This window comes from Cladophialophora bantiana (assembly GCF_000835475.1).
Source record: "Cladophialophora bantiana CBS 173.52 unplaced genomic scaffold supercont1.18, whole genome shotgun sequence".
NCBI lineage: Eukaryota > Fungi > Ascomycota > Eurotiomycetes > Chaetothyriales > Herpotrichiellaceae > Cladophialophora > Cladophialophora bantiana.
Window position 1 is genome coordinate 354,019 of NW_015971592.1, and position 22,361 is coordinate 376,379.

Below are 22,361 nucleotides of genomic sequence, written 5' to 3' on the forward strand. Positions count from 1 at the left end.
AGACATCGCCCCCGAACAAAGTCAGCAAAGGCCACATAGACATTAAATAGTACTAACTCAGAACATAAGCTACCGCCAAAAATTTTCCAACGGCAAAGGAACCATGAGCGACATCCGAATCGCAATCGTCGGTGGCGGTCCCGCCGGCCTCACGCTCGCCCGCCTCCTTCAACTCAACAACCTCTCATGCACTGTTTTCGAACTCGACTCCGACTCCCTTGGACGGGATCAAGGTGGGACAGTCGACTTACACCCAAGCGGAGGCCAGCTCGCCCTACAGCATGCAGGTTTGACCGAGGAATTTAGGAGGCTCTCTCGTCCAGAAGGTGAAGCGATGAAGTTGCTTAAGTATGACGGCACCATTGTATATGACGAGAATACTATGGGCAATACTCGACCTGAGGAGTACGCGGATCGCCCAGAGATTGATCGAACGAAGTTACGGCAATTGCTCCTCGATTCGTTGAGACCGGGGACCGTGGTTTGGGGCAAGAGGCTGCAATCTGTACAGAAGTCGTCATCACAGGCTGGGAAATATGACCTCCATTTTCAAGACACCATGGAGGGAGGATTCGACCTCGTCGTTGGTGCAGATGGTGCTTGGTCGAAAGTACGCTCATTCCTCACAGACCAGCAACCCTATTACTCGGGCATTACTGCCATTGAGCTGTGGGCCTCGGAAGTCGAGAAAAAGCACCAGTGGCTGAGCGACTTCGTGGGTGCAGGAAATTGCTTCATGTTCGATGAAGGGCGGGCAATTCAATGTCAGAAACTGGGAAACGACAGCATCCGAGTCTACGCTGGTGTGCGACAACCTGAAGACTGGCTTGAGAAATGTGGGATCGACTGGTCCTCACCCGTGGAAGCAAGAAGGGGCCTCGTTGAGAGGTATTATGCCGACTGCAGTGACGATCTGAAGCGAGCAATCTTAGACGCGAACGACAAGCTCGTCCCGCGCCGAATGTGGATGTTGCCCGTAGCCTTTCAGTGGAAGTCCCATGGAGGAGTGACGTTACTGGGAGACGCTGTTGGACAAAGCCTCTTTCACCTCACCGCAAACGATAGACTGGAGGCGCTTATAAAGATAGGCTCTCACCCCCGGGTAGATTGTAGATCCTTAAGTAATAAATCATCCTTTAAAACAGACGCAGCTCATGTGATGACTCCTTTTGCAGGTGTCGGGGTCAACCTTGCCATGGTCGATTCTTTGGACCTTGCGAAGGCCATCATCGGGTGCGCCGAGGACCGGGAAAAGTTACCGGATGCTATCAAAGCGTATGAGGGTGAGATGCTGAGTCGGGCCGAGCAGTTCGCAAAGAAGACTTACAAAGGCTTGATAAATCACTTCAGCGCTGATGGATGCGAGGAAATGGCCGGACGCTTGAAAGGAAGATAGTCTCATTCGGAGACTATCAGGTCGGCGCGGGTCATTCAGTGGAAGGTGGAAAAGCGCCGTGTCGTTGTTTGGTTCGGTTCGATTATCGGATCTAGCGGTGTCGAGGGTGTTGATAAAGAAGTTTTAAAATTCTTTTCTCAGCTCCGTGTCTTGTTGCTTTGTTTGAATCCTGCGTCCAGCCACAACTGTCGCAATCCAAATTCAAGAGGTTTTGCTGCGACCAGGGATTTTGCTCTAACAAATTGTAAAGACTGATACATCATAATTTTCCGCCTCTCCTGCGCCTCTTGATAAGCGAGAATGTCAACTTTGTGGGTTTCCAAGTCCGGGTCGAGGCTGGCCCACAACGTGTCTAGCTTGATCATGATGGAATTAGACACGCAATCAACGACAGCAAGAAGGAGCTCATCCTGTGGAGATCTGTTGCTGATTCTTTCAGCCTTTGCCTGCTGCAGAGCCCCCGAAATGGAGCGCAGGGGGGCGATTTTGGTGCAATACCAGCATTCAAAGGCGTGCTTTACGGATTTTATCCGCAGAATTGCGTTCTTACGCCGCTCTGTGAGTTCAGTCGAGTCAGTGTCACTATTTAGAATCTGATATGCTGTGTTTGAAGCCTCTCGAATAAGACCCGGAACATCAACAAGAAATTCGCAAAGCTCAGATCGTAGTGAGATGCTAGCAGACTCCTCGGTGATTACCGGATTGGATGAGCTCTTCAACAACTGGCGCCACTGTCGTCGTGAGAGAAAGCATTCTTGTCCGACACTTGCGTCTTGAAGAATCTTGGTTATGTTAGTCATAGGTACCCTAGCAGTCATGCTATAATACTAGGATTGGAGACACTGACAAACCATGCTCGCTGCGACTCGAGCATTGCCCGCTCGAAAGTCCCAATAAATCCCTCGGGACCTCGCTCTTGAATGAGAAGTTTTGTTCCCATACAAAGTTGACTCCATCGCCCGCCTTCGTCGGCCATAACAAGCTGTACAGGTCAGGTTCTGGCTTTCCATCCGAGAGTCATGAAGATCGAAACGACCGAGCCATACCTCGCACGCCTGCAGGATGATAGATGCACATATTGTTTCAGCCTCTGCGCGGACGTGCATTATGTCTAACGATTCGCGAAGAGAGCGCAAGCTTCGTGTGTACAGGCGAAGGGACTCCTTCGAGGTGACTTCAGTTGACCTCAGAGAGTCCAAGTAAATGCCACATAGGCATGAGACCGCATCATCCAGAGCGATACTGACACCCAACCTGATGGGAATCATGGCATAAAAGCTCCCGTGAGATTTTATGGGGAAGGTGTTCCTGCTCTGTGGCTCACCCAGTATGTAGCACAGAGTGGAACATATCTGGTCGTGGGGTGAAGCCAGAGGCCAGTGAATAGTGGTCTGTGCTCCTGGATCGAGAGAAGTGTTTGCTTTATTGATGAAGACACCTCGAAAGCAAGAGCTTTCGTCGCCTGCCGGGTCGTAGCGGTCGACATCCTCAAAGATGTACTTCTTGTTGTGGTAAAGCAAGGCGAGCGGTCCACTCTCATCGACAAACTTCCATCTTCTAGGATAACCCGGACATTTCCAACCTGCTTTAATGCAAGCTGAGCATGAAGGTAGTTCTTCTCCGCACTTTGCAGGCTGAGCTCAGTATCGATGACACTTTACCTGGAACATGACATCCTCACCTTCTTCTTGCGTTTTCGACAAATCCCACAGCCAGTACTTCTGAGTGTTCCAACCATCTCCAAGGTTCTGCAGAAAGCAAGGCATTGTCCCTCTTTGTGGTGAGTTTGTTTGGCAGTGGCTCAAGAGAAGCACATAGTGCTCCCTGTAAGACGGTCAAGGACGGTGAGCCGAAAGGCAACTCTCGACATGCTCACCAGTGATTAAGTGGTCTGCCGTAGACTACATTTCGGCGAAACTAAACTCCGCCGTTGTCGCCGCTGACAAAGTAGTTGGCCTGCGGTGGAGTATCTTCGGATCAAACCCATGTTTTTCAATTCTTCAAATTATCATGAAATCTCTCACTTACCACTCTGTCCCCGATACCCCAGTTATGCATGGCACAGCAATCCGATGACCTGCTGCGGCTAGCGTAACAGTACTTGGGAGAAGTTGACACAGCCTGCGCTTTGTCATGGACCTGACTGCGGACTTCAAATCCTTCCAGGACCTTGTTCAAGCCTCCCTCATCAACGTGACGAGGAGCGCGACACAGGTGTCCAACCAAGACCTGGGTTTCCATCGCTCTTCCAGCGACAAGCTGTCTCGCGCCCTCGATCGCCAGAATGCTCACCTTCTGCGCCTGACAAACAAACTGCTCAAGGCTGCCACTCAGGACACACCACTCAAGCCACCTACGCTTCAAAACCAAGATAGTGTAGAGGACGACTGGCGCGGCATTGTTGATGTTGTTGACGGCCTGCTTGAGAAGGCTGACTCTGCACTTGATGAGTTCTCTGGTATCATCAAACCCCAGGATCCAGCTCGCCAAGGTGCCGACCCTTCTCCCAGACCTACAAAGACAGGCCTGGGTTTTCAGAGATCGGCTGCAAGCAACCTGCAGAAACCTCAAACCCATTTTCACAGACAGGTGAACAATTCTGACCCAACCCCCTTTAAGCCTTTGCTCCAGACGAAGCCTCATGCTATTGTTCCGCTGGAACAAAGCATAGGAACTGAAGATACAGGGTACGGTTACCCCATCCTTGTTTTACGCGCATTTTCTCATTCTGTGTTTAGATACAACCACCCGTACGCACGAGAGATCGAAGACTACAAATACCCTCCTTCTGTTTACGAATTCAATCATCCGATACCATTTAGTCCGATTGGTGAAACCGAACATATCTTCGTTGACACAGAGGAAGGCGTCATCGAGATGCTAGAAGAGCTTAAAGGCGCCAAGGAGATCGCAATCGACCTTGAGCACAATGATTTGCGGTCATATGTTGGGCTAGTGTGTCTCATGCAGATCAGCACGCGAAAAAAAGATTGGATTATTGATACACTGAAACCATGGCGCGAGAAGCTACAGATGCTAAACCAAGTTTTCGCGGACCCGAAGATCTTGAAAGTGCTACACGGCTCAAACATGGACATCATCTGGTTGCAGCGTGATCTAGGTTTGTACATTGTTGGTCTCTTCGACACGTATCATGCAGCTTGCGCTTTGCAATTCCAAGGGAAAGGCTTAAAGCACCTTCTTTTACAGTTCGCCAATGTCCATGCTCAAAAACAGTACCAGCTGGCGGACTGGCGGGTGCGACCTCTTCCTCAGGACTTGATCGACTATGCTCGATCAGACACACACTACCTTCTGACCATTTACGACCACATGCGAAACATGCTTGTCAATGGTTCGGCGCCCAATGTTAATCTCACGGACTATGTCTTGATGCAGTCGAAGAAAGAAGCGCTTCAAGTCTATACCCGTCAACTCTATGACCTCGAGACTGGTGGCGGCCCGCTCGGCTGGTTTGCGTTGCTCACCCAGAGGTATGTTAATTTGAACAAAGAACAGCTTGGGGTCTTTCGTGCTCTTCACGCATGGCGAGACCGGAGAGCTCGAGAATTAGACGAGGGCATTCAATACATCCTGCCCAACAGGACATTGTGGCTTGTCGCAGAAAACATGCCAACATCGGCCTTCAATTTCCATCAGACGTGCAGAGGAGAATCCAAGCTAGTCTCGGATCGTATCCCTGAGATTATCGAGGTTGTCAAGCAAGGCAAAATTGAGGGTAAGAACGGCAAGTCACACGAAGAAGTGGTCCAGCACTGTGAGAAAGTCCTCGGCGTGACGATTCGTCGACCACGGAAGGAGAAAAAGCCGCAACCTCAAAGCACGTACTCTGGACTGGGCACGACTCTGAAGCAGTTGGCCGCCACTTCAGCTTTAGCGTCACTGGATTACGATGATCCGGTGCCCATTGTGACCAGGTCGTCTGCTTCGATGTTCTGGGGCGATATAATGCCACAGTATCAACACACTCCTACCGATACTGCCAGTGCAATCGAAGCTCTTTCATCGATCGTCCCGCTACGCCTGCTCGTCACGGCCGAGAAGACCGAAAAAGAGGCAGCAGCCGTGGTCCAGCCTGTATCCCAGTCAACTCAAGCGGAAACCTCGACCACACCAGCGAAGACAATCCATCCGTGGCCTCCCACAGCAAAAGACCAACTCCGTTTTGAAGCCAACGAGATCTTCACCCTGAGCGAGATGTCTCGTTCGAACAAGGGCAAGAAGCGAAAGACAGATGACATTAACGAAGATGTCGATGACAATGGATTGACTGTTCTCGTCCGTCCCCCCAGCACCATGAACGGAACCACTACAGGAAAGACGACAGCTGCTGGCGTGGCAATCTCAACCTCGACTTTTTCCCCCCAAGACCCAGAACCAGCCGATGCAGAACGAAACGCAGAATTCGAATCAAAACGTCAAGCGAAGAAGCAGAAAAAAGCTGAGAAGAAAGCTCGCAAAGAGGCCGAGAAAGTTGCGACCGAAGCCAAGGCACGGGCTACGCAGCCGTTCGACTACGCTAGTGCGCCGTCGTTGCTGACTCCTGATTCGCTGCCGTTGGCACAGCAAGGTGACAGTGGTGGTGCTGCCGGAGGTCGCGGGCAAGGACAGATGGGAGCGGCACGGGAGATAATGAACCCTTTGGCGAAAGCATTGGATACCAGTAAGGGGGTGAGAAGAGGAAAGATGGGCAAAGAGCTGCAGGGGAAGAGCATGACTTTCAATTCTTGATCGAGGTGCTGACTCCGCCTGGTAGCTCTTTTGTCTGCTATGGCGTCCTGTGGCATTCTCGTGCAATATGCTTGACTTGTGTAAAGAAGGACATACAAACATGTTTGAGTTGAGAGGTTTGTCGAGGACACGAATTGCCTGCTAGCTCGCTAATTGACCAAGTCTTAAGTGCGTTCGATCAAATAGCGGGTAGCGAGTCTGCACCTTTTCTACGCTAAGAATGCTCAGGGAGTGCTGTCGAGGATGGAGAGGCTGTCCCGTGCACGGCCTTGCCCATTTCCCGATCTCTATACGCTAAACCACTTCAGACAAAGGGGTCTCCCTTGCTAGATTGTGTTTCTTGTGGCAGCCCGTGCACTTGTCTTTCGTCTTCCCTTGCAGGTCTCTCCTTGGCTGTCTCGCCGTTCACTCATGAGTTCCATGCTCCAAGTTATTTCCATTTCGGCTTGACGGGTCAAGGAAAGGCTAATCAAGGGCGCGGAGTGGAGCTCGCGGAAAATTGACCCGGATAAAATATTCTCCGGCTCCGGCTCCGGCTCCGGCTCCGGTCAGCTCCAAAGACGATGAGCCTCGAGTCTGTTTGGGATTTCTCATTTCATCTACACATCCAAGCGTCAACATGTCGGCGTCGCTTGCTCCTGAATGTAACGAGGTCAAGGAGTGAGTCTCGGGCAGTCATCAACAGCTTTCGAATTCGAGACTGATATGTTTTCAGGAAATATGACAGCTGCTTTTTGAAGTGGTATTCTGAGAGTACGTACGGACGGGGTCATTCCCTCTTGTTTTGCCACAAGCTGAACTTTGTGCTCCAGAATACATTAGAGGGAATTCGTCCACCGATGAGTGTGAACCGCTATTCAAGCAGTACAAGAGTTGTTTGACCGTGCGTGGGCCTTATTACTTACACTCCCTAATACATCCGCTCCTGACTTAAAGCAGAAAGCCCTCAAGGACAAGGGCATCGACAACATGCTGTCTGAAGCCCGAGAAGGCACAAACGAGACAGACGCCGAGCATCTTAAGCGATAACATCACGTTCCCAGCATCGGATCTGGCGCGTGCCTCCCTCATCAGCAGCTCAGAACAAGACCCACGCAACCAAGGACGAGCCAGGACGGCAACTACAAAGTTTCCAAAGGTTACTTGGTCGATCGGTCTATTGGCTTCATCTCTGCACAACCAGATCGCTCCTCAACACCCACTTCTCGCCACTTTTGACCTCTCTGCCTTCATGCAGGAGACAGTCATCGCCATGTTTGTGGAGGAGAGCCATCCCAGTCTCAGGTCCAACCACAATCGGATCTGGCGGTCTGTCGCCTTTTTCCAGAGCTTCTGGGTAGAAAGCGGTCTCGCCGCCTTCGCATGTCGTCAGATAGATGAGGAGAGTCCAGCTGGTTTTGGCAGGTAGCTTTTCCTCGCCAAACTGTAATTTATTGCTCTCGTCATAATGCTTGTCGAAGAATTGACCAGGTCGATACCGATAGACTCTGATATTTGGATTCAGTCCGATCACAGTGCCCCCAAACACAGTCTGATCGTCGAAGGAGCTCAGCAGATACTGCATCCCGCTGTGCTCCCAAAGGATTTTGGCAAAGACCGGGTCGTCAATCTGGAAGCGGTCATTGACTCGAGTTGCCTCCCCTCGCTTCGGCCGCCCCGGCGTCGTAGCCAAGGGCAAAGACGACAGAAAAGACACGTAGATTCTGCATAAGTTGGACGTGAACAGGTTTCGGATGACCAAGATCTGGCCGGGAACCACGGTCTCGATCAGCAGCTGCTCCTGGGGCACGAGAGGAGCCAGAGGAGGCCAATCTGGCGGATGGGGCTTTGTTGACTGAACGCTGTCGCCCTTTGACGGGACAGTCTTCTGTTTCCCTCGCGGAGCCATGCATCGAAACCCCTATGTCAAAGGTTCTTGGTCGGGCAGTCCAGTAGAAAGGCATGCCATAGAATTTGGCGGGACCATAGATTTGCGCATCGCACTCGGCATTACACACACATGGCGGTAAGAGGAAGAGATTGCCTGGCTCCTTTGTTTTATTTGTTTTATTGTGGCCTGCCGGGCCCGAAATGCCCGACGTCTCCTCAGTCCCTGGTATCGAATGTGATTGGCTTGCCACGGGACTGCGCTGTCCGCCTCCGACCCGCATCTGCTGCCTCCCTCTTCGACTTTTGCTCTTCAGACAGAACTTTTGATCGTTTAGAGATTGCGCGCCCTCGACAACACCCTGACGGTCTCGCGCTTTCCCTCCAAGATCTCGCAGACCTCGTAATGTCGTCGCAGGCAATTGCGACGTCGACAAGAGGTCTGCCAGATCCCACATCATGGACCGCTCCTTCGAATCTTCACCCCAGCGGCAGTGACTCTGACCACGAAGATGAACTAAAACAGCAGCAGACCAACCCATCCATGCCAAGTCGTTCTGCCTGGGATGAAATAGATATTCAACAACGGAATCAGGCTGTGGGAAATCTGCTCGCGGCTCTTGCTCCCAACAGTCCAACCAAACCCCAAACCCAGACCCAGACCGCAACTACGCCTACTAGGACAGACATGGTTCCTCTACCGGACCAGAGTCTTGAAGGCCCTTGTGAAGCCACGGAGACCAAAACAAATAACAGTTGTGTAGAGACAGATCCGGATATCTTACTTCCTCCTCTCCCCCTACAAAATCACGACGACTTCCTCACTGCCAGCGGGCTCCCTCCGTTACCTTCTACGTTACCCATGGATCCCCTTGGGCAACCTTTGCCACTTCCTGCGGGACCAAGCGGTCTGTTAACAGCATATATGAACGAATCTCAACCACCGACTGCCTCTCATATCCCACTCCCGGAACGAAGGGAAATCGAAGCATTTGCAAAAATTGAATTTGAGGACGGGAACTACTACATCACCACTTATGCGTGTGAACTAGGCAGGGATGCTTTTGCATACAGGGCAGCCCTCGCCAAGGCCGAAGAAGCGCGCCAGGCCGGACAAGACCGTGCACAGAGCTCGAGCGGGAGACGGTCAGGTCTGTCGGAGGGCGTACCACGACCTGGCGACAGCCAAGTCCAAGGGAGTGTTGTCAGTGAAGCTGGTGGATTTGGCGGCGTCGATGATGGCCTCGTTATGGAAAACGAAAAGGGAGAGGATGGTCACCCATTACACTCGCACTCGTCTGAAAGGTCTGCTGGTAGTGTCGTCAAACCTCAGGAAGTGCTCTACAATCCCCCTCTCGCTCCTTTCGACTACCATAAGATGGCAGAACGTCAAGCACAACTAGAGTACGGCAACGAGCAGGAGCCAGATAATGAACAGCCAGCGCCAGTAACCGCCGACCATATCCCGGACGCCCACAATTGTCCGCTCATCCCTATTCACGCAATGCGCAATCACCAAAAATCTGAGCTGGAAAACCATAAAAGCATTTCGCGGCGGCATGTCAAGATTCAGTGGGATTTCGACAAGGAGCGCTTCCAGATGAAAGTCATGGGTAGAAACGGTGCTTTCTTGGACGATGTATATCTACAACGCGGCCAGACACGACCTCTCCGTGACGGTTCAAAAATACAGATCTCGAATGTCTGGATGACTTTTAGGCTGCCGAAACAAGAAGCCGAGTCGTCGAGCGACCTTTCAGGCCGGGAGGAAGTTGAACAGAGCCCTTCCCAGCCCCGGAGCACTTCGCCAACGTCGAACGAACAAGACAGGAGCGCTTCGCCGTCAAAGACTGGCAGGAGCAAGACCAAGATCATACTGAATACCATCGAAAGACCATCAGCGGCGATTCCAGAGCCTATTCTTGGACCCGATGGCCAGCCCCTGCCTCCGCGTAGACGAGGGCCTGGCAGGCCGCCAAAGGATGGAATCATGTCCACTCGAGAAAGGAAAGAGAGAGAGAAGGCGGCCAAGCTTGCGGAAGCAAAAGCCGCCAATGGAGGGAGAACTCCTCCACCCGTGATGCGAGGTTCCAAACCTCCCAGACCTGTTACCATGGAGGAGGAGACGGCAGCCGAACCCAAACCAGAGAAGAGGAAATACAAGAAGCGAAAGCGGGTTGGAGAAGACGGTGACATTGTCCAGTCAATTGAGGGTGGTGAGGTCGACGTGCCTAGCGAGCCCGAGAGACCGCCGCCGGTCAAGAAAGCCAGGTCGAAATCCCCGAGTCCAGACTATCCTCCTGCAGAGAGCTTGACCGAAGAACAGCTTGCCAGACCGTCCGAGCCCTATGCCCGGTTGATCTACGACATCTTGCTTGACATCCACCCGAAGGCTCTTCCTTTGAAGCAGATCTACCGAGCTTTGAAGCTGAAATTCCCATTCTTTGTACACCGAGTGGACTCGGAAGGATGGCAAAGTAGCGTCCGACATAACCTGAACCAAGAATGGAACAAGCTCTTCGAAAAGGGCGAGAAGGAAGGCAAAGGATTTGCGTGGAAAGCGATCCCTGGGGCCCTACAGCCTCAAGCGGAAAGAAGACGAGCAGCCCAGCAAGCAGCAGCCTCCAAACCAAAGCCCACACCGGCACCACGTCAAAATGTACCCCAAGGCCCCCCTCAAATGTTGAACTGGCAAAACAGCACACCATATCCTCAACAGAACGGGATGCCTCCCCAAGGACATCATCCGCCTTTCTATGGGCAAGGTCCGCATGGATCCATGCCGCCGCCCTCAAATGGCATGCCGTGGCCGGCTCCGCCAGGGGGGATGCCACCGTCGACTCCAGCATATCCTGCGGGTCAGAATCGTTCTTTCTATCCACCGTCCCCAGCAGGACAATCACCCTTTCCACCACAACATCAACATTTTCAATCAGGCCCTGCACATTCCGTTCAACATTCAAGTCAGGGGTCTCATCCGACACCAAGTGCTGTCGCGACACCAGCATCAGCATCCGCACCACTCATTCCCACCAGCTCTTCTGCGTCGCGGAACATGCCTTGCACCTTAGACGGTCTCATCACTATCAAGAAGTTCGAGAGTGCCATGCTCGAGCAGGTCCACCCCGCAAGAATTGAGCATTGGCAAAGGATCTTTGCATCCGCCACGCGAAGATTGCTTCACGGCCACCCTGAGTCTCTAATGCCAGGTGGCCACACTATCGAAGAGGAGACGATCATGGGACACATTCGGGATTTTATCCGGCGTTTCAAGAATCCCAACTTCGCAGGGTTCTCGCGGACCGGCTCGCCTGCGCCCGCTAGCGTGATCAATGCCAGCAGGCGAAACAGCACACCCCACACTGCATCACCTACAACCACTACATCAGGTGCTCCTCAAGGTGCTTCATCAGGAATGGCAAACCCTGCTCCGAAAGTCCAAGCAGCACAAAGTGAGCCTTCAACATCCTCGGCGAGCAAGGAGGTGGAGGGCATTCAGCAGCCGACGTCGACGCCCCCGGCTGATTCTCAATCAGTCATCCAGGGTGCGATGTCCCAAGCTTGAGAGGAAATGTGCCAATGGCGTGATAAGGGAGCAGATCTCGGTCCTTTCGTGCTGGTTGCTATGGTGCTCCAAGAGCGATCGTCCTATTTTCCCTCGTCATTCGTTATTTGCGACATGGATGGTAATGGTAATGATACCCTTGGCGTTCAGGCTCTCATTCGAACTTTGATTTTTCTATTCGGGACTAAGGATAAATAACCCGTGGGTATTTTAGCGGCGTCTCAGGTGGATGAATCCACAACGGGACCGAAAAGCCTGACGAAGGCATTGACGCATCGAATAGTGTTGTCATGACCCATCTCGTATGACATTGGTGGACAGGATTGTCTTTTTTTTATGTCAATGCTGCGCGAATGAGTGAATGGTGGGATCGTTCCAATGGCGTTCAGCACCAAAAAAAGGCGCCTGGCGTCCTCGAAGGCTCGGGAGGCTTGGATTGACACGCAGCATTTTCAAGCACGCGAGGATTCGCATTTCATCATCATAGTGAACACGAACGAGGATGGGATCTGGGGCTTCCGAGAATGGGAGTCCACTTAGAGGGTCCATGGACAGCAGCATGCATTGCCGAAAGGAATGACGACTTGAAATTTTAAACTGGACTTTCTAGCTATGGAGTCTGCGCATGTGTTCGATTTGGTTCTGCATATGTTTGAATTTTTCTTCCACGTCCACATTCATTGGCACATCCGTTGTCATATCTGCTTTACTCGCGCCTGAGTGTCTATGTTCAAGTGCCTGCGAGGTCTCCTGTTGAGATGGCTGTGACTCTTCCCCGCAAGGTGTTGCCATCCATGTCGGACGATCCTACTCGCTGTGAAAAGATGTCGGCGTCGGTGGTGATGACGAGGAATCCATCGTGCAACGGAGCTGGTGCTGGATAGCCAAGTTGTCTGGAAGTGTGTGGAGGCCAGCAGCGGCAGCGAGAAGCTATCGCTCCAATGGCGTTATATGTGGTGTATTTGAAAGGGTTGTTGTCCATGAGTTGGGCCGCTGACACGCGATGGTTGGGTCTGCGATCTCTATCCACATGACGACCAAGTGCATGGGTTGATCTCGGTCTCTCTTTCGTCCTCTGAGGAACATGGTACGCTAGGCGTGGTTTTGGACAGTTGGGTTCAATTCTTGTCCGGTCCTGTAATGCCGGTCAAAGGCTTCCGCTATAGCACCATCCCCGATAGAGGTTCTCTCAGTTCTTGCGCGTCCAGTAGACCCTCCACGACCAGTCGGGCGACGTTCATTCCCGCAAGAGCGGAGGTCTCCATTGTCGAGATAAAGGATTCCATGCCGGAGAGGTAGTATATCCCGTCTGAGATGCCGTGTGAGAGGCATGGCTCCGTGGAGCATAGCGTGAAGTTTTCGAAGGTTGTCCGGGGCAGTTCGTAGGGGTAGCTGTGCCAATGTTTCTCCTGAAGCCAAGAAATCTCGGATTTGGGGAGAAGGGAGACGGGATCGTCGTTTTTGTTTTCCGGCTTTGGTGGGTATTGGAGGCCGAGCAAGGACGCAAGGAACGACTCCGTCAAAGGAGCCGGCGAGAAGATTTTATACAGGTATTGTGTATCTTGGATTTCGCTTGCTCCGGTTTGAGGAGGCAGCTTCGTGCAGTTTGAAGTCGGCCCGCAAAAGGTGCCGTCTGTGTTTGGATGCAAGATCCGAAGTGTACTGATCGACCAGAATCCCGGGGGGCCCACAGCATCGACACCTCGTCGAGACCCTAGCTCGTCTGACAGTTCCGAAGAGAGAGTTGTGAGGATAGACGAGGGCACATCGGCTTGAGAGTCGAGTCCAAAGAATGACGGGGAAAGACGGTGCGGCGAGGTGAACAGTGTCACGTATAGTGAAACGTAGGGTATCTTCTCCGGCGTGACAAGGAGCGGTGGAGTGAAGGCGACATTGGCAAACTGGTGGGGGGCCGCGAGGATGACAGTATCAAACTCATCTCCGTAATCGTTCTTGAGTTGTCGATTGAATTCTTCGTTCGCAGTCGTGAGTTTGAATGTCCCTTTTTTTTCGTCCTTAGTGACAGCCGTAACCGTCGTGTTCAGGAATATCCCATCCGCAGTTCTCCTCACCATCTCATCAAAGATGCGCCAATTGCCGTCCTCGATGGCCATGGCTCCCTCGATGGCCATGCACACCAATGTCTCCAATCCGTGTATGCCGCCTAGATTACTCGCATAGTTCACGCGCGTGCTCGCTTGGATGATTTCGCGAGAAAACCGATCGCCCACTTTCGCGTTTTGCAAAACATCTTTCCCTGTGAGGCCGGTATAGGCATGCAGTCCGGTAGCGTCCACGGCGTCTCCTATCGAGTCAAAGGGAAATATGGGTTCATCGTAAAACTTCAAGAATTCTCCAACGGCCTTCGTCGTCGCCTGCCGCGTGCGTATAGGGGACAATCCGTATTTCCAAAGCAGTTTGGCAATATCCCACCATCCTCTCCAAGATCCTCTATCCTCATCATCATCCCTCGCCGCCCTATAGACGAAGTCCTTCCCATCCCAAATGCCCAACTCGTACTTTGAATCAGGTTCAGATTGATAGATCTTTGCAGAAGCATTCAATCCAAAATCTCGTGTGGCATTGTATAAAATGTGATTTATCTTGACAAAGATGCTTGCGCCGAGTTCCACTGGGTAGCGGGAATCACTTAGGGCGTTAACAGTGGTGGTGCGCCCGCCGATGTAAGGGTTGGAGTCAAAGACCGCGATCTGTATAGGCTTGCTTTCACAGGGCGGCAAGAGCTGCTGGGAGAATTTGTGGAGGTGGTAGGATGTAGAAGAGCCCGCTGGGCCTGCGCCTATGATCGCTATTCGGTGTGGTCGCTGTCTTGGTTGTGGAGTGATTGCATCGGAGTTTAGCAGAGTCTGTGAGTTTTCAGCGGCGGTGACCAGAGCTTGCAAGTAGAGGATGGTGACAACAGCATATCCCAAAACAGTGCTGTGTAGCATTTCGACCACGGTTGATTGCCTCTTAGACAATGGCTAACAGGGAGAACGAGTTACATGGATTGCCTTAGGTTTTGGGGTCTCGAAACTGGTACTCGGTAGTGACCGTAGTAAGCGAATTCGCTTGAGCTCTTTTTGCTGGTTGGGGACGCAGTTCATAACATGCGCAGACCACTCACCGGCCCCAGCCTGTAGCATCTGCCTCAAAGCTTCGCTCAACTCCTCATTTTCTCTGTATGCAAATATTCTAAGCCGTTCTGTTGCAGAGACCACTCTAGACATGGGAGATCACGAAGCGTTCTGCCCCAAAGCGCCCTGAGCGTCCCTGGGCGCCTCGGCTTCAGTCATAGTCACGTGCCTAGGTGCTGGCGAGGCTGGTACTCGACGAGGTACCTATTTACGTCATTTCAAATCCTTGGCATCTTGGCAGCCGCAGCATTTACAATTCACAAAGTGGCCTGCAGCCTTGCCAGTCTCGATTCTCGCCCTCTCCCTATCCCTCTTCCAAAATCACCAATTACAGCCTGCTCGCTCTCCCCTTGTTCGTTCCACGATACCTCTGCCGTTGGTTGACTTTGTCACGTCAGCCACAGTGGGCTATGCACGCAACGTAACACCCGTTCCGGCCAGAACCTGTCACTACTCAGCATATGGTGAACAATTTGGAATAACTGCCGTTCAGGGCGAAAGTTGCAAGGCCAAAGTCCTTGGCCTTAGCAAAAGTACTGGTCTGTACAACCGGGACACAGATTTGTTGTCCCCATTGGCGCGGAACGAGCTGGATCCCTTTCTTGTTATAGTGCTGTGGCGCTTCGAGAAGGGAGTTAACGATCGATGTCAATGCAGTCTACATGGATGTCCATGTTTTGCCCTGATTAGCTGGCGTCCTTGAGCCTCCTAGTCCCAGCCAGCGCTTTCTTCTCATCCCCACACGAATTTACTCGCATAGGTTGGCAATCAAGACACCAATAATCACTGTGTGTTGGTGCTCCTGGCAACTTGCATGAGTGCAGCTTCCCACGTCTGCCTTGTCAATTTTGTCCAACAGAGTATGCAGGAAGACCACAGGCTCATTGTTCTCAACAGTCCAACTCGCTCGGCACCCATGTCGTCTACCTGATTGACAGTTCTGAACTGGAGATTCGTTATTTGTTTTTTTTTGTTTTCAGCCGCCTGAACCATGGCTCTACCCCGGCAAGTGATATCTGGACTAGAGAAATGCACAGCCGCGGCCACTCCTTGTTTGTTACCGTGGGCCTCTTTGAACATAAATACTATTCCTAACCCACCAATTCAGCCTGTATATGACCTTTTGTGAAGTTAACTCCGCCTTTTTGGTGATGGAGTTGCCCTCAAGTGTCTCCCTGGCGAGGATCTCCCTGTTCGCTCTAGTACTAGGTCTTAACCTTACGACAAAAGCACATGCAGCCAACTTTCCTAAATGTGGAGCTCAGGTCCGTCAGGCCATTGAAGATGGTACCATCGAAAGGCATGTCCTCTATTCATGCTAGCTGTTGGAGAAATTCTGGGCTAACTTGGTTACATGCAGCACCTATGGCTTTGACATTGTTTATCACGGTGACCTTTGAGGCATCAATCCGGTATATCGAAACCAGTCATTGTCCCTGACCATTGAAGGGTGCATAGCTGCTTGTGGCTCGAGTCCAGATTTATGGGATGCATTCACTATCTTCCAGATATTGACGACTTGGATTTTGCCCACTGTGAGCTTGATTGCCCAGTTGCCCTGGGAATCGCTGAACATACGCAAGAGAAGGAATCTGGAGGCCTTTCTGAACTGGATGGGTGCTCCGTCTGCGAGCCTGACCACAACCATCTTCAACATATACATGATCAAGAGATGCAATGAACTGGCTCGATCATCATCCCAAGACGCCCGAATGGACGACGCCATGTATATCTTGAGCTGTATCAATCAGTATCAATACCCAGGGACGTTGCAGACCACACAGCTCGTTGACCGCCCTCACACGGAGACAATGCGCGAACGAGCCCTCCCAAGGTTGGAGAAACTGGCAGCGTGGGTAAAACGATCGCAAAGCGTGGACGCCTCCAGTGACTCTGAGGAAGAATTCCCCTCTACCATGAGACGTCGGAATAGAGCGCTCTTACAGGGAGTCTTCGGCCAGCTGAAGCTGTCCGAACGAGATCTGCATCCTGACGAGGAAGAGCTCCGAAACCGGCTGGCAGAGTTGAACGCCACTCTTGCGTACCAACTACGCCTCAGCCGTAGGAAAGGAGTGTGGCCTTTGGCGCTCAATATCCTATGGTTCGGAGTCTCATTGATCATTTCGGTCGCCGTCGCCTTTGCCGATCTTGGTGATAATACCACTGCACATTCACTCGCGCTTGGACTTCTACTGTCTTGGATTCCGTCTTTAGTGGTTATGGCAATTGTCGATCGTAACCCCACGAACTCCCGTCGATGCCAGGAGCTCATCGAAAGGTGGTTGTTCAATATCGACCAGGTCGTTGAAGCACAAAAGCGGAAGGAGCGTATCAGAAATGCAGCTCATACATACACCCAGCCTCCGCAAGGAGAACATGCGAGCGGGACCGAGGCAGCACAACCGGAACAGGGCGAGGAAGTACAGCGAGGACCAGAGGATACCCACCTGATATTGTGGAGCAAAGCTCTCGAACGAAAGCATCCTGGACTGCGAAGAGCATATGGCATTGGGCGCTTTGTTGGCCAAGGACGATACCTGAGGTATTGCGGTGTCGCCAATGCTGCGCTTATGCAATACGAGCGAACAGGAGGGGACCTCGATAAGCTCAATCTTGACGATCCGACTGGGTTCGAAACACAGTTGACGAGAAGACCATACTCGTGGTATATCACATGGGCATTCAGCGAGATGATTGTTGCCAGTAAGTCCCTCCTCTGCGGACGTTGCCAGAGTCTACTACAAGCCAGAGCCAAGGAGCTGCTGGTCAGGCTCACAGACGCCTTCCCACGTCATTTCCATGCTTCTGCATGTTCATGTGCATATTCTGCCCTCATCTACATGACACGTGCTGATATCGTGTTTCCTAGTTAGCTTTGGCATGGCATTCATTGTGTCATTCAACACGCCAACGATAGGGCTGGGTTGTCGATCCGGACTTTACTTGATCTGGTATCTGATGACTTCCCTATCATGGCTAATGCTGCTGGTTATCCAGGAGCCATGGCGCTGGTTGCAAAAGCTACTGCTTTTGCCCAATTTCCTGGCGGTGGTGTTGCTATTCCTTTTGACGCTATTTCAGGTCTTGGGAGTATTGACTGGTTGTGTGTGCCAGGCGAGCACGTTTGGTAGCTCTGCGTATGGAGGCTACATGGACTTTGAAAATGGAGTCTTCTACCGCAAGGCATACAACGTCACGGTGTTTTGGGGTACGGCGGCAGCCATTGGGTTCTTCACCTCCTTCGTCGTCATAGCCTAGGCCATGCGGCGATGGAGTAAAAGCTCGCCATTGTGGCGGATCCAAGAGAATGGCGGCCCAGAAGCTAGCACAGACATCTCACTAGAATGGATCAGGTAAGGCATTCAGGGATGGGATGGCTCGTGGGTTGTAGTCACTGTTCTTGAGAGTGTTGGTGTTGTCAGCCTTCTGCCAGGCATAGCGTGAGATTCACCGTCTCATGGATTGTATTGTCATTATGTTGGATATTCAATCCCTCTAATAGCTAACAGCTCCTCATGTTTCTGAAATGCCTAGCTCGATAACAAGTAAATATTCCTACGTATATCACGACATACATCTTTCCCTCTCTCCCTCTTTCCCGCTTCCCATCCTCTCTTCCTCCCACCATCTTCAACTTGTTGCCAATATAGTCTACTCTCTCCGTGACACGATAAACCCGCTATGTCTCTTTCCCCTGAAACGTGTTCTGAGGTGAAATGATATGATTTTCCTTCATTTTCTAGCATCAATTGAAGGCCTACCCTTTGACTGTACACTTTTTAAGAACCATTCGGCTCTGAGCCATTCCTCTCTCTGAGCCTCTGCGTTTTGTGAAAGGCATATACCTCTATGCCCTCCCCTGTTTTCTCTGGGTTTTGAGTTTCGCACCCGGCATGGTGTCTATGTCTCCCTCTAGATGGGCCTTCGCGACTCTTCGCGACTCTTCTCTAGCCATCTTGTCATTCATATGGTTCGTGCGTGATGTGTGAGCTTCCCCTCTCTCTCTCTCTCTCTCTCTCTCTCTCTCTCTCTCTCTCTCTCTCTCTCTCTCTTCCTTTTTTTCTTTTTTTTTTTTTGTGGTAATGAAACATGACGCTGTCAAACATAATTTCTAGATCAGAGGGTAAATATGAAATTTCACCTGGTAATTTTCTTGGATTCGAATTCGGCTTGATCCGTGGTAGTTTGTACGTTGAAATGAATGGGGGGTCGCACAATGTCGAGGGTCAAGACGTCACATAGGAAAACATGGCGGGAACAGTGCTCAAGGTGCTCAAAGTGCTCTTCCCACTTCCTCGTCCTCTTCAAATGGTCAGTTCAATCAGGGTTTCAACTTAGTTCTTCATAACAAGCCTCTAGATTGCTTCTCTTTGCACAGCTTTGTGAATACCTCCAGATTATGTTGATCGCCTCCATTCTTGAATCCAGGCATCAGAGCCAGCCATTGATACACACTTTCTCTCAGTTCTTTCGGTATTCTTGGGGGCTCCTTCAATACCATTTCAAAAGCATCGACAACCTTCTGGGCGACTTGTTCAATCATGTACTCGCCAACCGTCCTCCCGAGAGACCCTTGTCCGGACTGTGCCTGCTGGAGACTCGTCTTGTAACCCACCATTGCGTCAACAGCCACACCCACAGTTCTGGGCCAGTTGGAGCTCATCAGGTTCCATGGATCGCCTGTTCCTTTCTGATCGCCCCCTCCTCGAATGTCTGTCCGTAGAATGACAGTGGGGATATCGGCCATCTTGGCGACCATGTACTCGACGACCGTGCCGGCGTCCAACTCGGTGCCGTCATAGGTGAACATGGCCATATCACAGGAAACCAGGGCACGAAGATCTTCGTCTCTGATTGAGTGAGCGCTCAGGTCACGCTGTTCAAGATCTTGTGGTAAGATGGGGATGAATTTCCCCGAAGACCATTGTCGAATGGCTTCAGCAAGAAGAGCGTTTGTGTGGAGTTCTGCGATGGTGAATAACGGACCGGCGTGATAATATGTGTACGACTTTGGCGGATGCGAGATTTCTTGTTGACTGGGATCAAGAGTGTGGGTGGCAAGGACTGAGGGCGCGCCCACTTGGTGTTCAGCCATGGGGCCCAGCGATGGGGACGGGAGTCCCTAGAAGGAGACGAGTTCAAGTGTAGGCCGAGGGCGTGTTGGGATCAGCCAAGTTGCCAAAGTGGTTTGTGAAGAAAAGGGCGGTTGGGACTGTGATGGCCGTTGCGATGAGGTCGCTTATGGCCAACATGAAAGGATTCATGGTGTTGAAGAAGGTGGGCAAGTTTTGGGACCACTTGGTTGTTTACGTAGTACTCCGTAGTTAGTTGCGTTATCGAAGATAGCGTGGGATGCACCTGGCAAGTGGGTGGTGAGGCTCGCCCTTATTTATGCTGGTGGACGGGGTTTGCCACTGGGCAGCACTGGGCACACTTTTATGTCTTTGGTGGGCTCCTTAGACGCCTTTGGGTCGCTAGCGGGGCTTAGTGATGCCGAGCGATGCCTACCCAGCTGGGTGCCCGGGCGCCCTTCCAGTTAATACTCGGTAGAGTCGAACCAAACATCTGCTGGGGCTTGTGGGTGCTTGGCACACATCCGCTACCCTCCAGCCTGGCTGCGAACCTGCTTCCCTCTCAATTTAGCCATGAATACAACGATACTACTGGGAATCCCATTGCAAACAGCTCTTAGCTAGCTGATCGGCTTGTGTTGAGCCCACATTGCCTCAATCTATGATCTCAGCCATCCTGTCCGTCTTTTGTTCGACTTCGCGCCACCAACTCTGCACGAACAAGGCTGACTCCCCCAAACCCAACTCCTTTCGTCCATCATGACCTCTCCATCTTCGAGAAGCCGAGGCTCACGAGGCCCAACTGCCGGAGTTAACACTGAGCGTCCTTTACTCTCGACGAAACCGTTGAATTTATGGGCTTTATCTTCAGGATGAAGCTCAATTTGTGCACATCTTTCGCAGACTTATCCCTGCACCACCATCTCACTTCACGCTGGTCAGTTTAGGCTTTCTCCGTGGGCGACGCTTTCGGATCATCATTCGTTCCCATTCGACCCTGGAACACGGAACTCGGAAAGGTCAAGGCAGGCCTGTCCTAGATACGGATACGGTATGTCGGGCCTAGGGTGGCCTCTAGCCTGAGACCAGACATATTATATACGCGACTCGATGTCGCATTGCCGATGAGGACAGTTCGAAGAGGCCTTGTGCTCTCCCATCTCCCAGCCAGACAAACAAACAAAGCCGAGAAAGAAGGAACTATGGCCCCTCGAAGCAAAGAAGAGCTGGATGCCCTGGCTATCATTGACCCAGAAATCGACGCTGTAGGTACTGCCCCCATCAGGCTACAACCCCTTTTCCAGCCTCATCCACATACACACCCATCAGCCTCACAGCTCTCCTTCAACTCCACACCGGTCCTTACATTTGATCCTACCAGCTGCTTATATCCTTTTCTCGCAGGTCATGAAATCTGGCAGACTGCCCGTCCCCAAAATTGACCTCTCATCTGGCGTCAAACCCGCCCTCTCCATGTACCGGGATCTAGAAGCCCAGTGGCCCACACCTCCCGCGGTGCCTGAAGTCACTGAATCAACCCAGAAATACAAGACCCGTGACGGCGCGGAACTGAACTTGATCATCTTCCAAGCAACAGAGCCCGCACCAGGCTCCCAACCCCTCATTATCTTCTTCCACGGAGGCGGCGGCGTCATGGGATCAGCATCCTCTGTCGCTCCCTTGGCCCGTGAGCTTGTCAAAGACCAGGGCTCTGTGGTAATTAGCCCGCAATACCGTCTTGCACCAGAGCACTCGTTCCCTACCGGGCCTAACGATGGCTGGGACGCATTTGAGTACATCGTTACACACATCTCGTCCCTTGGTGCCCAAATCGACCCTTCCCTGGGCCTGATCGTTGGCGGCTCAAGCCAGGGGGCCGTCCTTGCCAGCCTCATCGCCCTCCACGCCAAAGAGAAGACGCCTCCCCTACCCAAAATCACAGCCCTATACTTCGCTGCTGGAGGGTTCATTGCCTCGCCCGACACAATTCCGGAGAAATACAAGCATCGATACCTCTCTCGCACGGACGAGCGCTGTGTCAACGCCCCAGTCCTCAACAAGGAAACCAAGGCCATGTTCGACATGGCTTACAACCCGGACATGTCGTCGCCTCTCTACCGCGCCTTCAACGTCCAACCACTCAGCAGGCATGCCGACGTGGCTGCCAAGGCGTATTTCCAAGTCTGCGGACTGGACATCCTGCGCGACGACGCTCTCATCTATGCGTCGGTCTTGCAGGATTTGGGCGTCGATGTCAAGGTCGACGTCTACGGGGGTGGGCCACACGTGTTTTGGAGCGTGTTTGCTGGGACGAAGCTGGCTGGGCTGTGGAAGGACGAGACCAAGCGTGGTGTGGAATGGCTTCTGGGCCGTGAGGGTAGCAGGTTGTAGCTAGGAGATTGGTAAGTACATAATACAACTTCCAATGAAACACAGGTCAAGTCGATTGATGTCGATGCAATGAAATGAAATGTGTGTCTGGATGCATTTATTTCTTCACTCTTCAGCTTGAATTGAGCTCGCTTTTGGCCACGGCCATGACCAAGCACGTGAAGACACTCTGCGTAGGTAAG

At 52.0% G+C, this 22,361-nt stretch overlaps 10 protein-coding genes across 10 annotated transcripts; 6 read left to right on the forward strand and 4 right to left on the reverse strand.

Annotated features, from left to right (window-relative positions):
* Positions 1 to 103: 103 nt before the first annotated feature.
* Z519_10418 (uncharacterized protein) lies at positions 104 to 1,396 on the forward strand (the record flags this gene model as incomplete). The annotated part of the gene is made up of 1 exon (XM_016768135.1): positions 104 to 1,396. One exon carries the CDS (start codon positions 104 to 106, stop codon positions 1,394 to 1,396), a length of 1,293 nt encoding a protein of 430 aa, XP_016615603.1.
* A 137-nt stretch (positions 1,397 to 1,533) lies between these two features.
* Positions 1,534 to 3,162, reverse strand: Z519_10419 (uncharacterized protein; the record flags this gene model as incomplete). Its single annotated transcript, XM_016768136.1, has 4 exons — positions 1,534 to 2,178; positions 2,244 to 2,378; positions 2,443 to 2,993; positions 3,078 to 3,162. The coding sequence occupies 4 exons, from the start codon at positions 3,160 to 3,162 to the stop codon at positions 1,534 to 1,536; spliced, it is 1,416 nt and encodes a 471-aa protein (XP_016615604.1).
* Positions 3,163 to 3,529: 367 nt separating this feature from the next.
* Positions 3,530 to 6,148, forward strand: Z519_10420 (uncharacterized protein; the record flags this gene model as incomplete). The annotated part of the gene is made up of 1 exon (XM_016768137.1): positions 3,530 to 6,148. One exon carries the CDS (start codon positions 3,530 to 3,532, stop codon positions 6,146 to 6,148), a length of 2,619 nt encoding a protein of 872 aa, XP_016615605.1.
* A 619-nt stretch (positions 6,149 to 6,767) lies between these two features.
* On the forward strand, positions 6,768 to 7,177 carry Z519_10421 (uncharacterized protein; the record flags this gene model as incomplete). The annotated part of the gene is made up of 4 exons (XM_016768138.1): positions 6,768 to 6,808; positions 6,864 to 6,901; positions 6,961 to 7,031; positions 7,088 to 7,177. 4 exons carry the CDS (start codon positions 6,768 to 6,770, stop codon positions 7,175 to 7,177), a joined length of 240 nt encoding a protein of 79 aa, XP_016615606.1.
* A 136-nt stretch (positions 7,178 to 7,313) lies between these two features.
* Positions 7,314 to 8,036, reverse strand: Z519_10422 (uncharacterized protein; the record flags this gene model as incomplete). The annotated part of the gene is made up of 1 exon (XM_016768139.1): positions 7,314 to 8,036. The coding sequence occupies one exon, from the start codon at positions 8,034 to 8,036 to the stop codon at positions 7,314 to 7,316; it is 723 nt and encodes a 240-aa protein (XP_016615607.1).
* Positions 8,037 to 8,420: 384 nt separating this feature from the next.
* Z519_10423 (uncharacterized protein) lies at positions 8,421 to 11,579 on the forward strand (the record flags this gene model as incomplete). The annotated part of the gene is made up of 1 exon (XM_016768140.1): positions 8,421 to 11,579. The coding sequence occupies one exon, from the start codon at positions 8,421 to 8,423 to the stop codon at positions 11,577 to 11,579; it is 3,159 nt and encodes a 1,052-aa protein (XP_016615608.1).
* A 1,160-nt stretch (positions 11,580 to 12,739) lies between these two features.
* On the reverse strand, positions 12,740 to 14,530 carry Z519_10424 (uncharacterized protein; the record flags this gene model as incomplete). Its single annotated transcript, XM_016768141.1, has 1 exon — positions 12,740 to 14,530. One exon carries the CDS (start codon positions 14,528 to 14,530, stop codon positions 12,740 to 12,742), a length of 1,791 nt encoding a protein of 596 aa, XP_016615609.1.
* Positions 14,531 to 16,081: 1,551 nt separating this feature from the next.
* On the forward strand, positions 16,082 to 17,974 carry Z519_10425 (uncharacterized protein; the record flags this gene model as incomplete). The annotated part of the gene is made up of 3 exons (XM_016768142.1): positions 16,082 to 16,142; positions 16,196 to 17,419; positions 17,586 to 17,974. 3 exons carry the CDS (start codon positions 16,082 to 16,084, stop codon positions 17,972 to 17,974), a joined length of 1,674 nt encoding a protein of 557 aa, XP_016615610.1.
* A 1,084-nt stretch (positions 17,975 to 19,058) lies between these two features.
* Z519_10426 (uncharacterized protein) lies at positions 19,059 to 19,811 on the reverse strand (the record flags this gene model as incomplete). The annotated part of the gene is made up of 1 exon (XM_016768143.1): positions 19,059 to 19,811. The coding sequence occupies one exon, from the start codon at positions 19,809 to 19,811 to the stop codon at positions 19,059 to 19,061; it is 753 nt and encodes a 250-aa protein (XP_016615611.1).
* Positions 19,812 to 20,990: 1,179 nt separating this feature from the next.
* Z519_10427 (uncharacterized protein) lies at positions 20,991 to 22,179 on the forward strand (the record flags this gene model as incomplete). Its single annotated transcript, XM_016768144.1, has 2 exons — positions 20,991 to 21,053; positions 21,193 to 22,179. The coding sequence occupies 2 exons, from the start codon at positions 20,991 to 20,993 to the stop codon at positions 22,177 to 22,179; spliced, it is 1,050 nt and encodes a 349-aa protein (XP_016615612.1).
* Between the last annotated feature and the right edge of the window lie 182 nt (positions 22,180 to 22,361).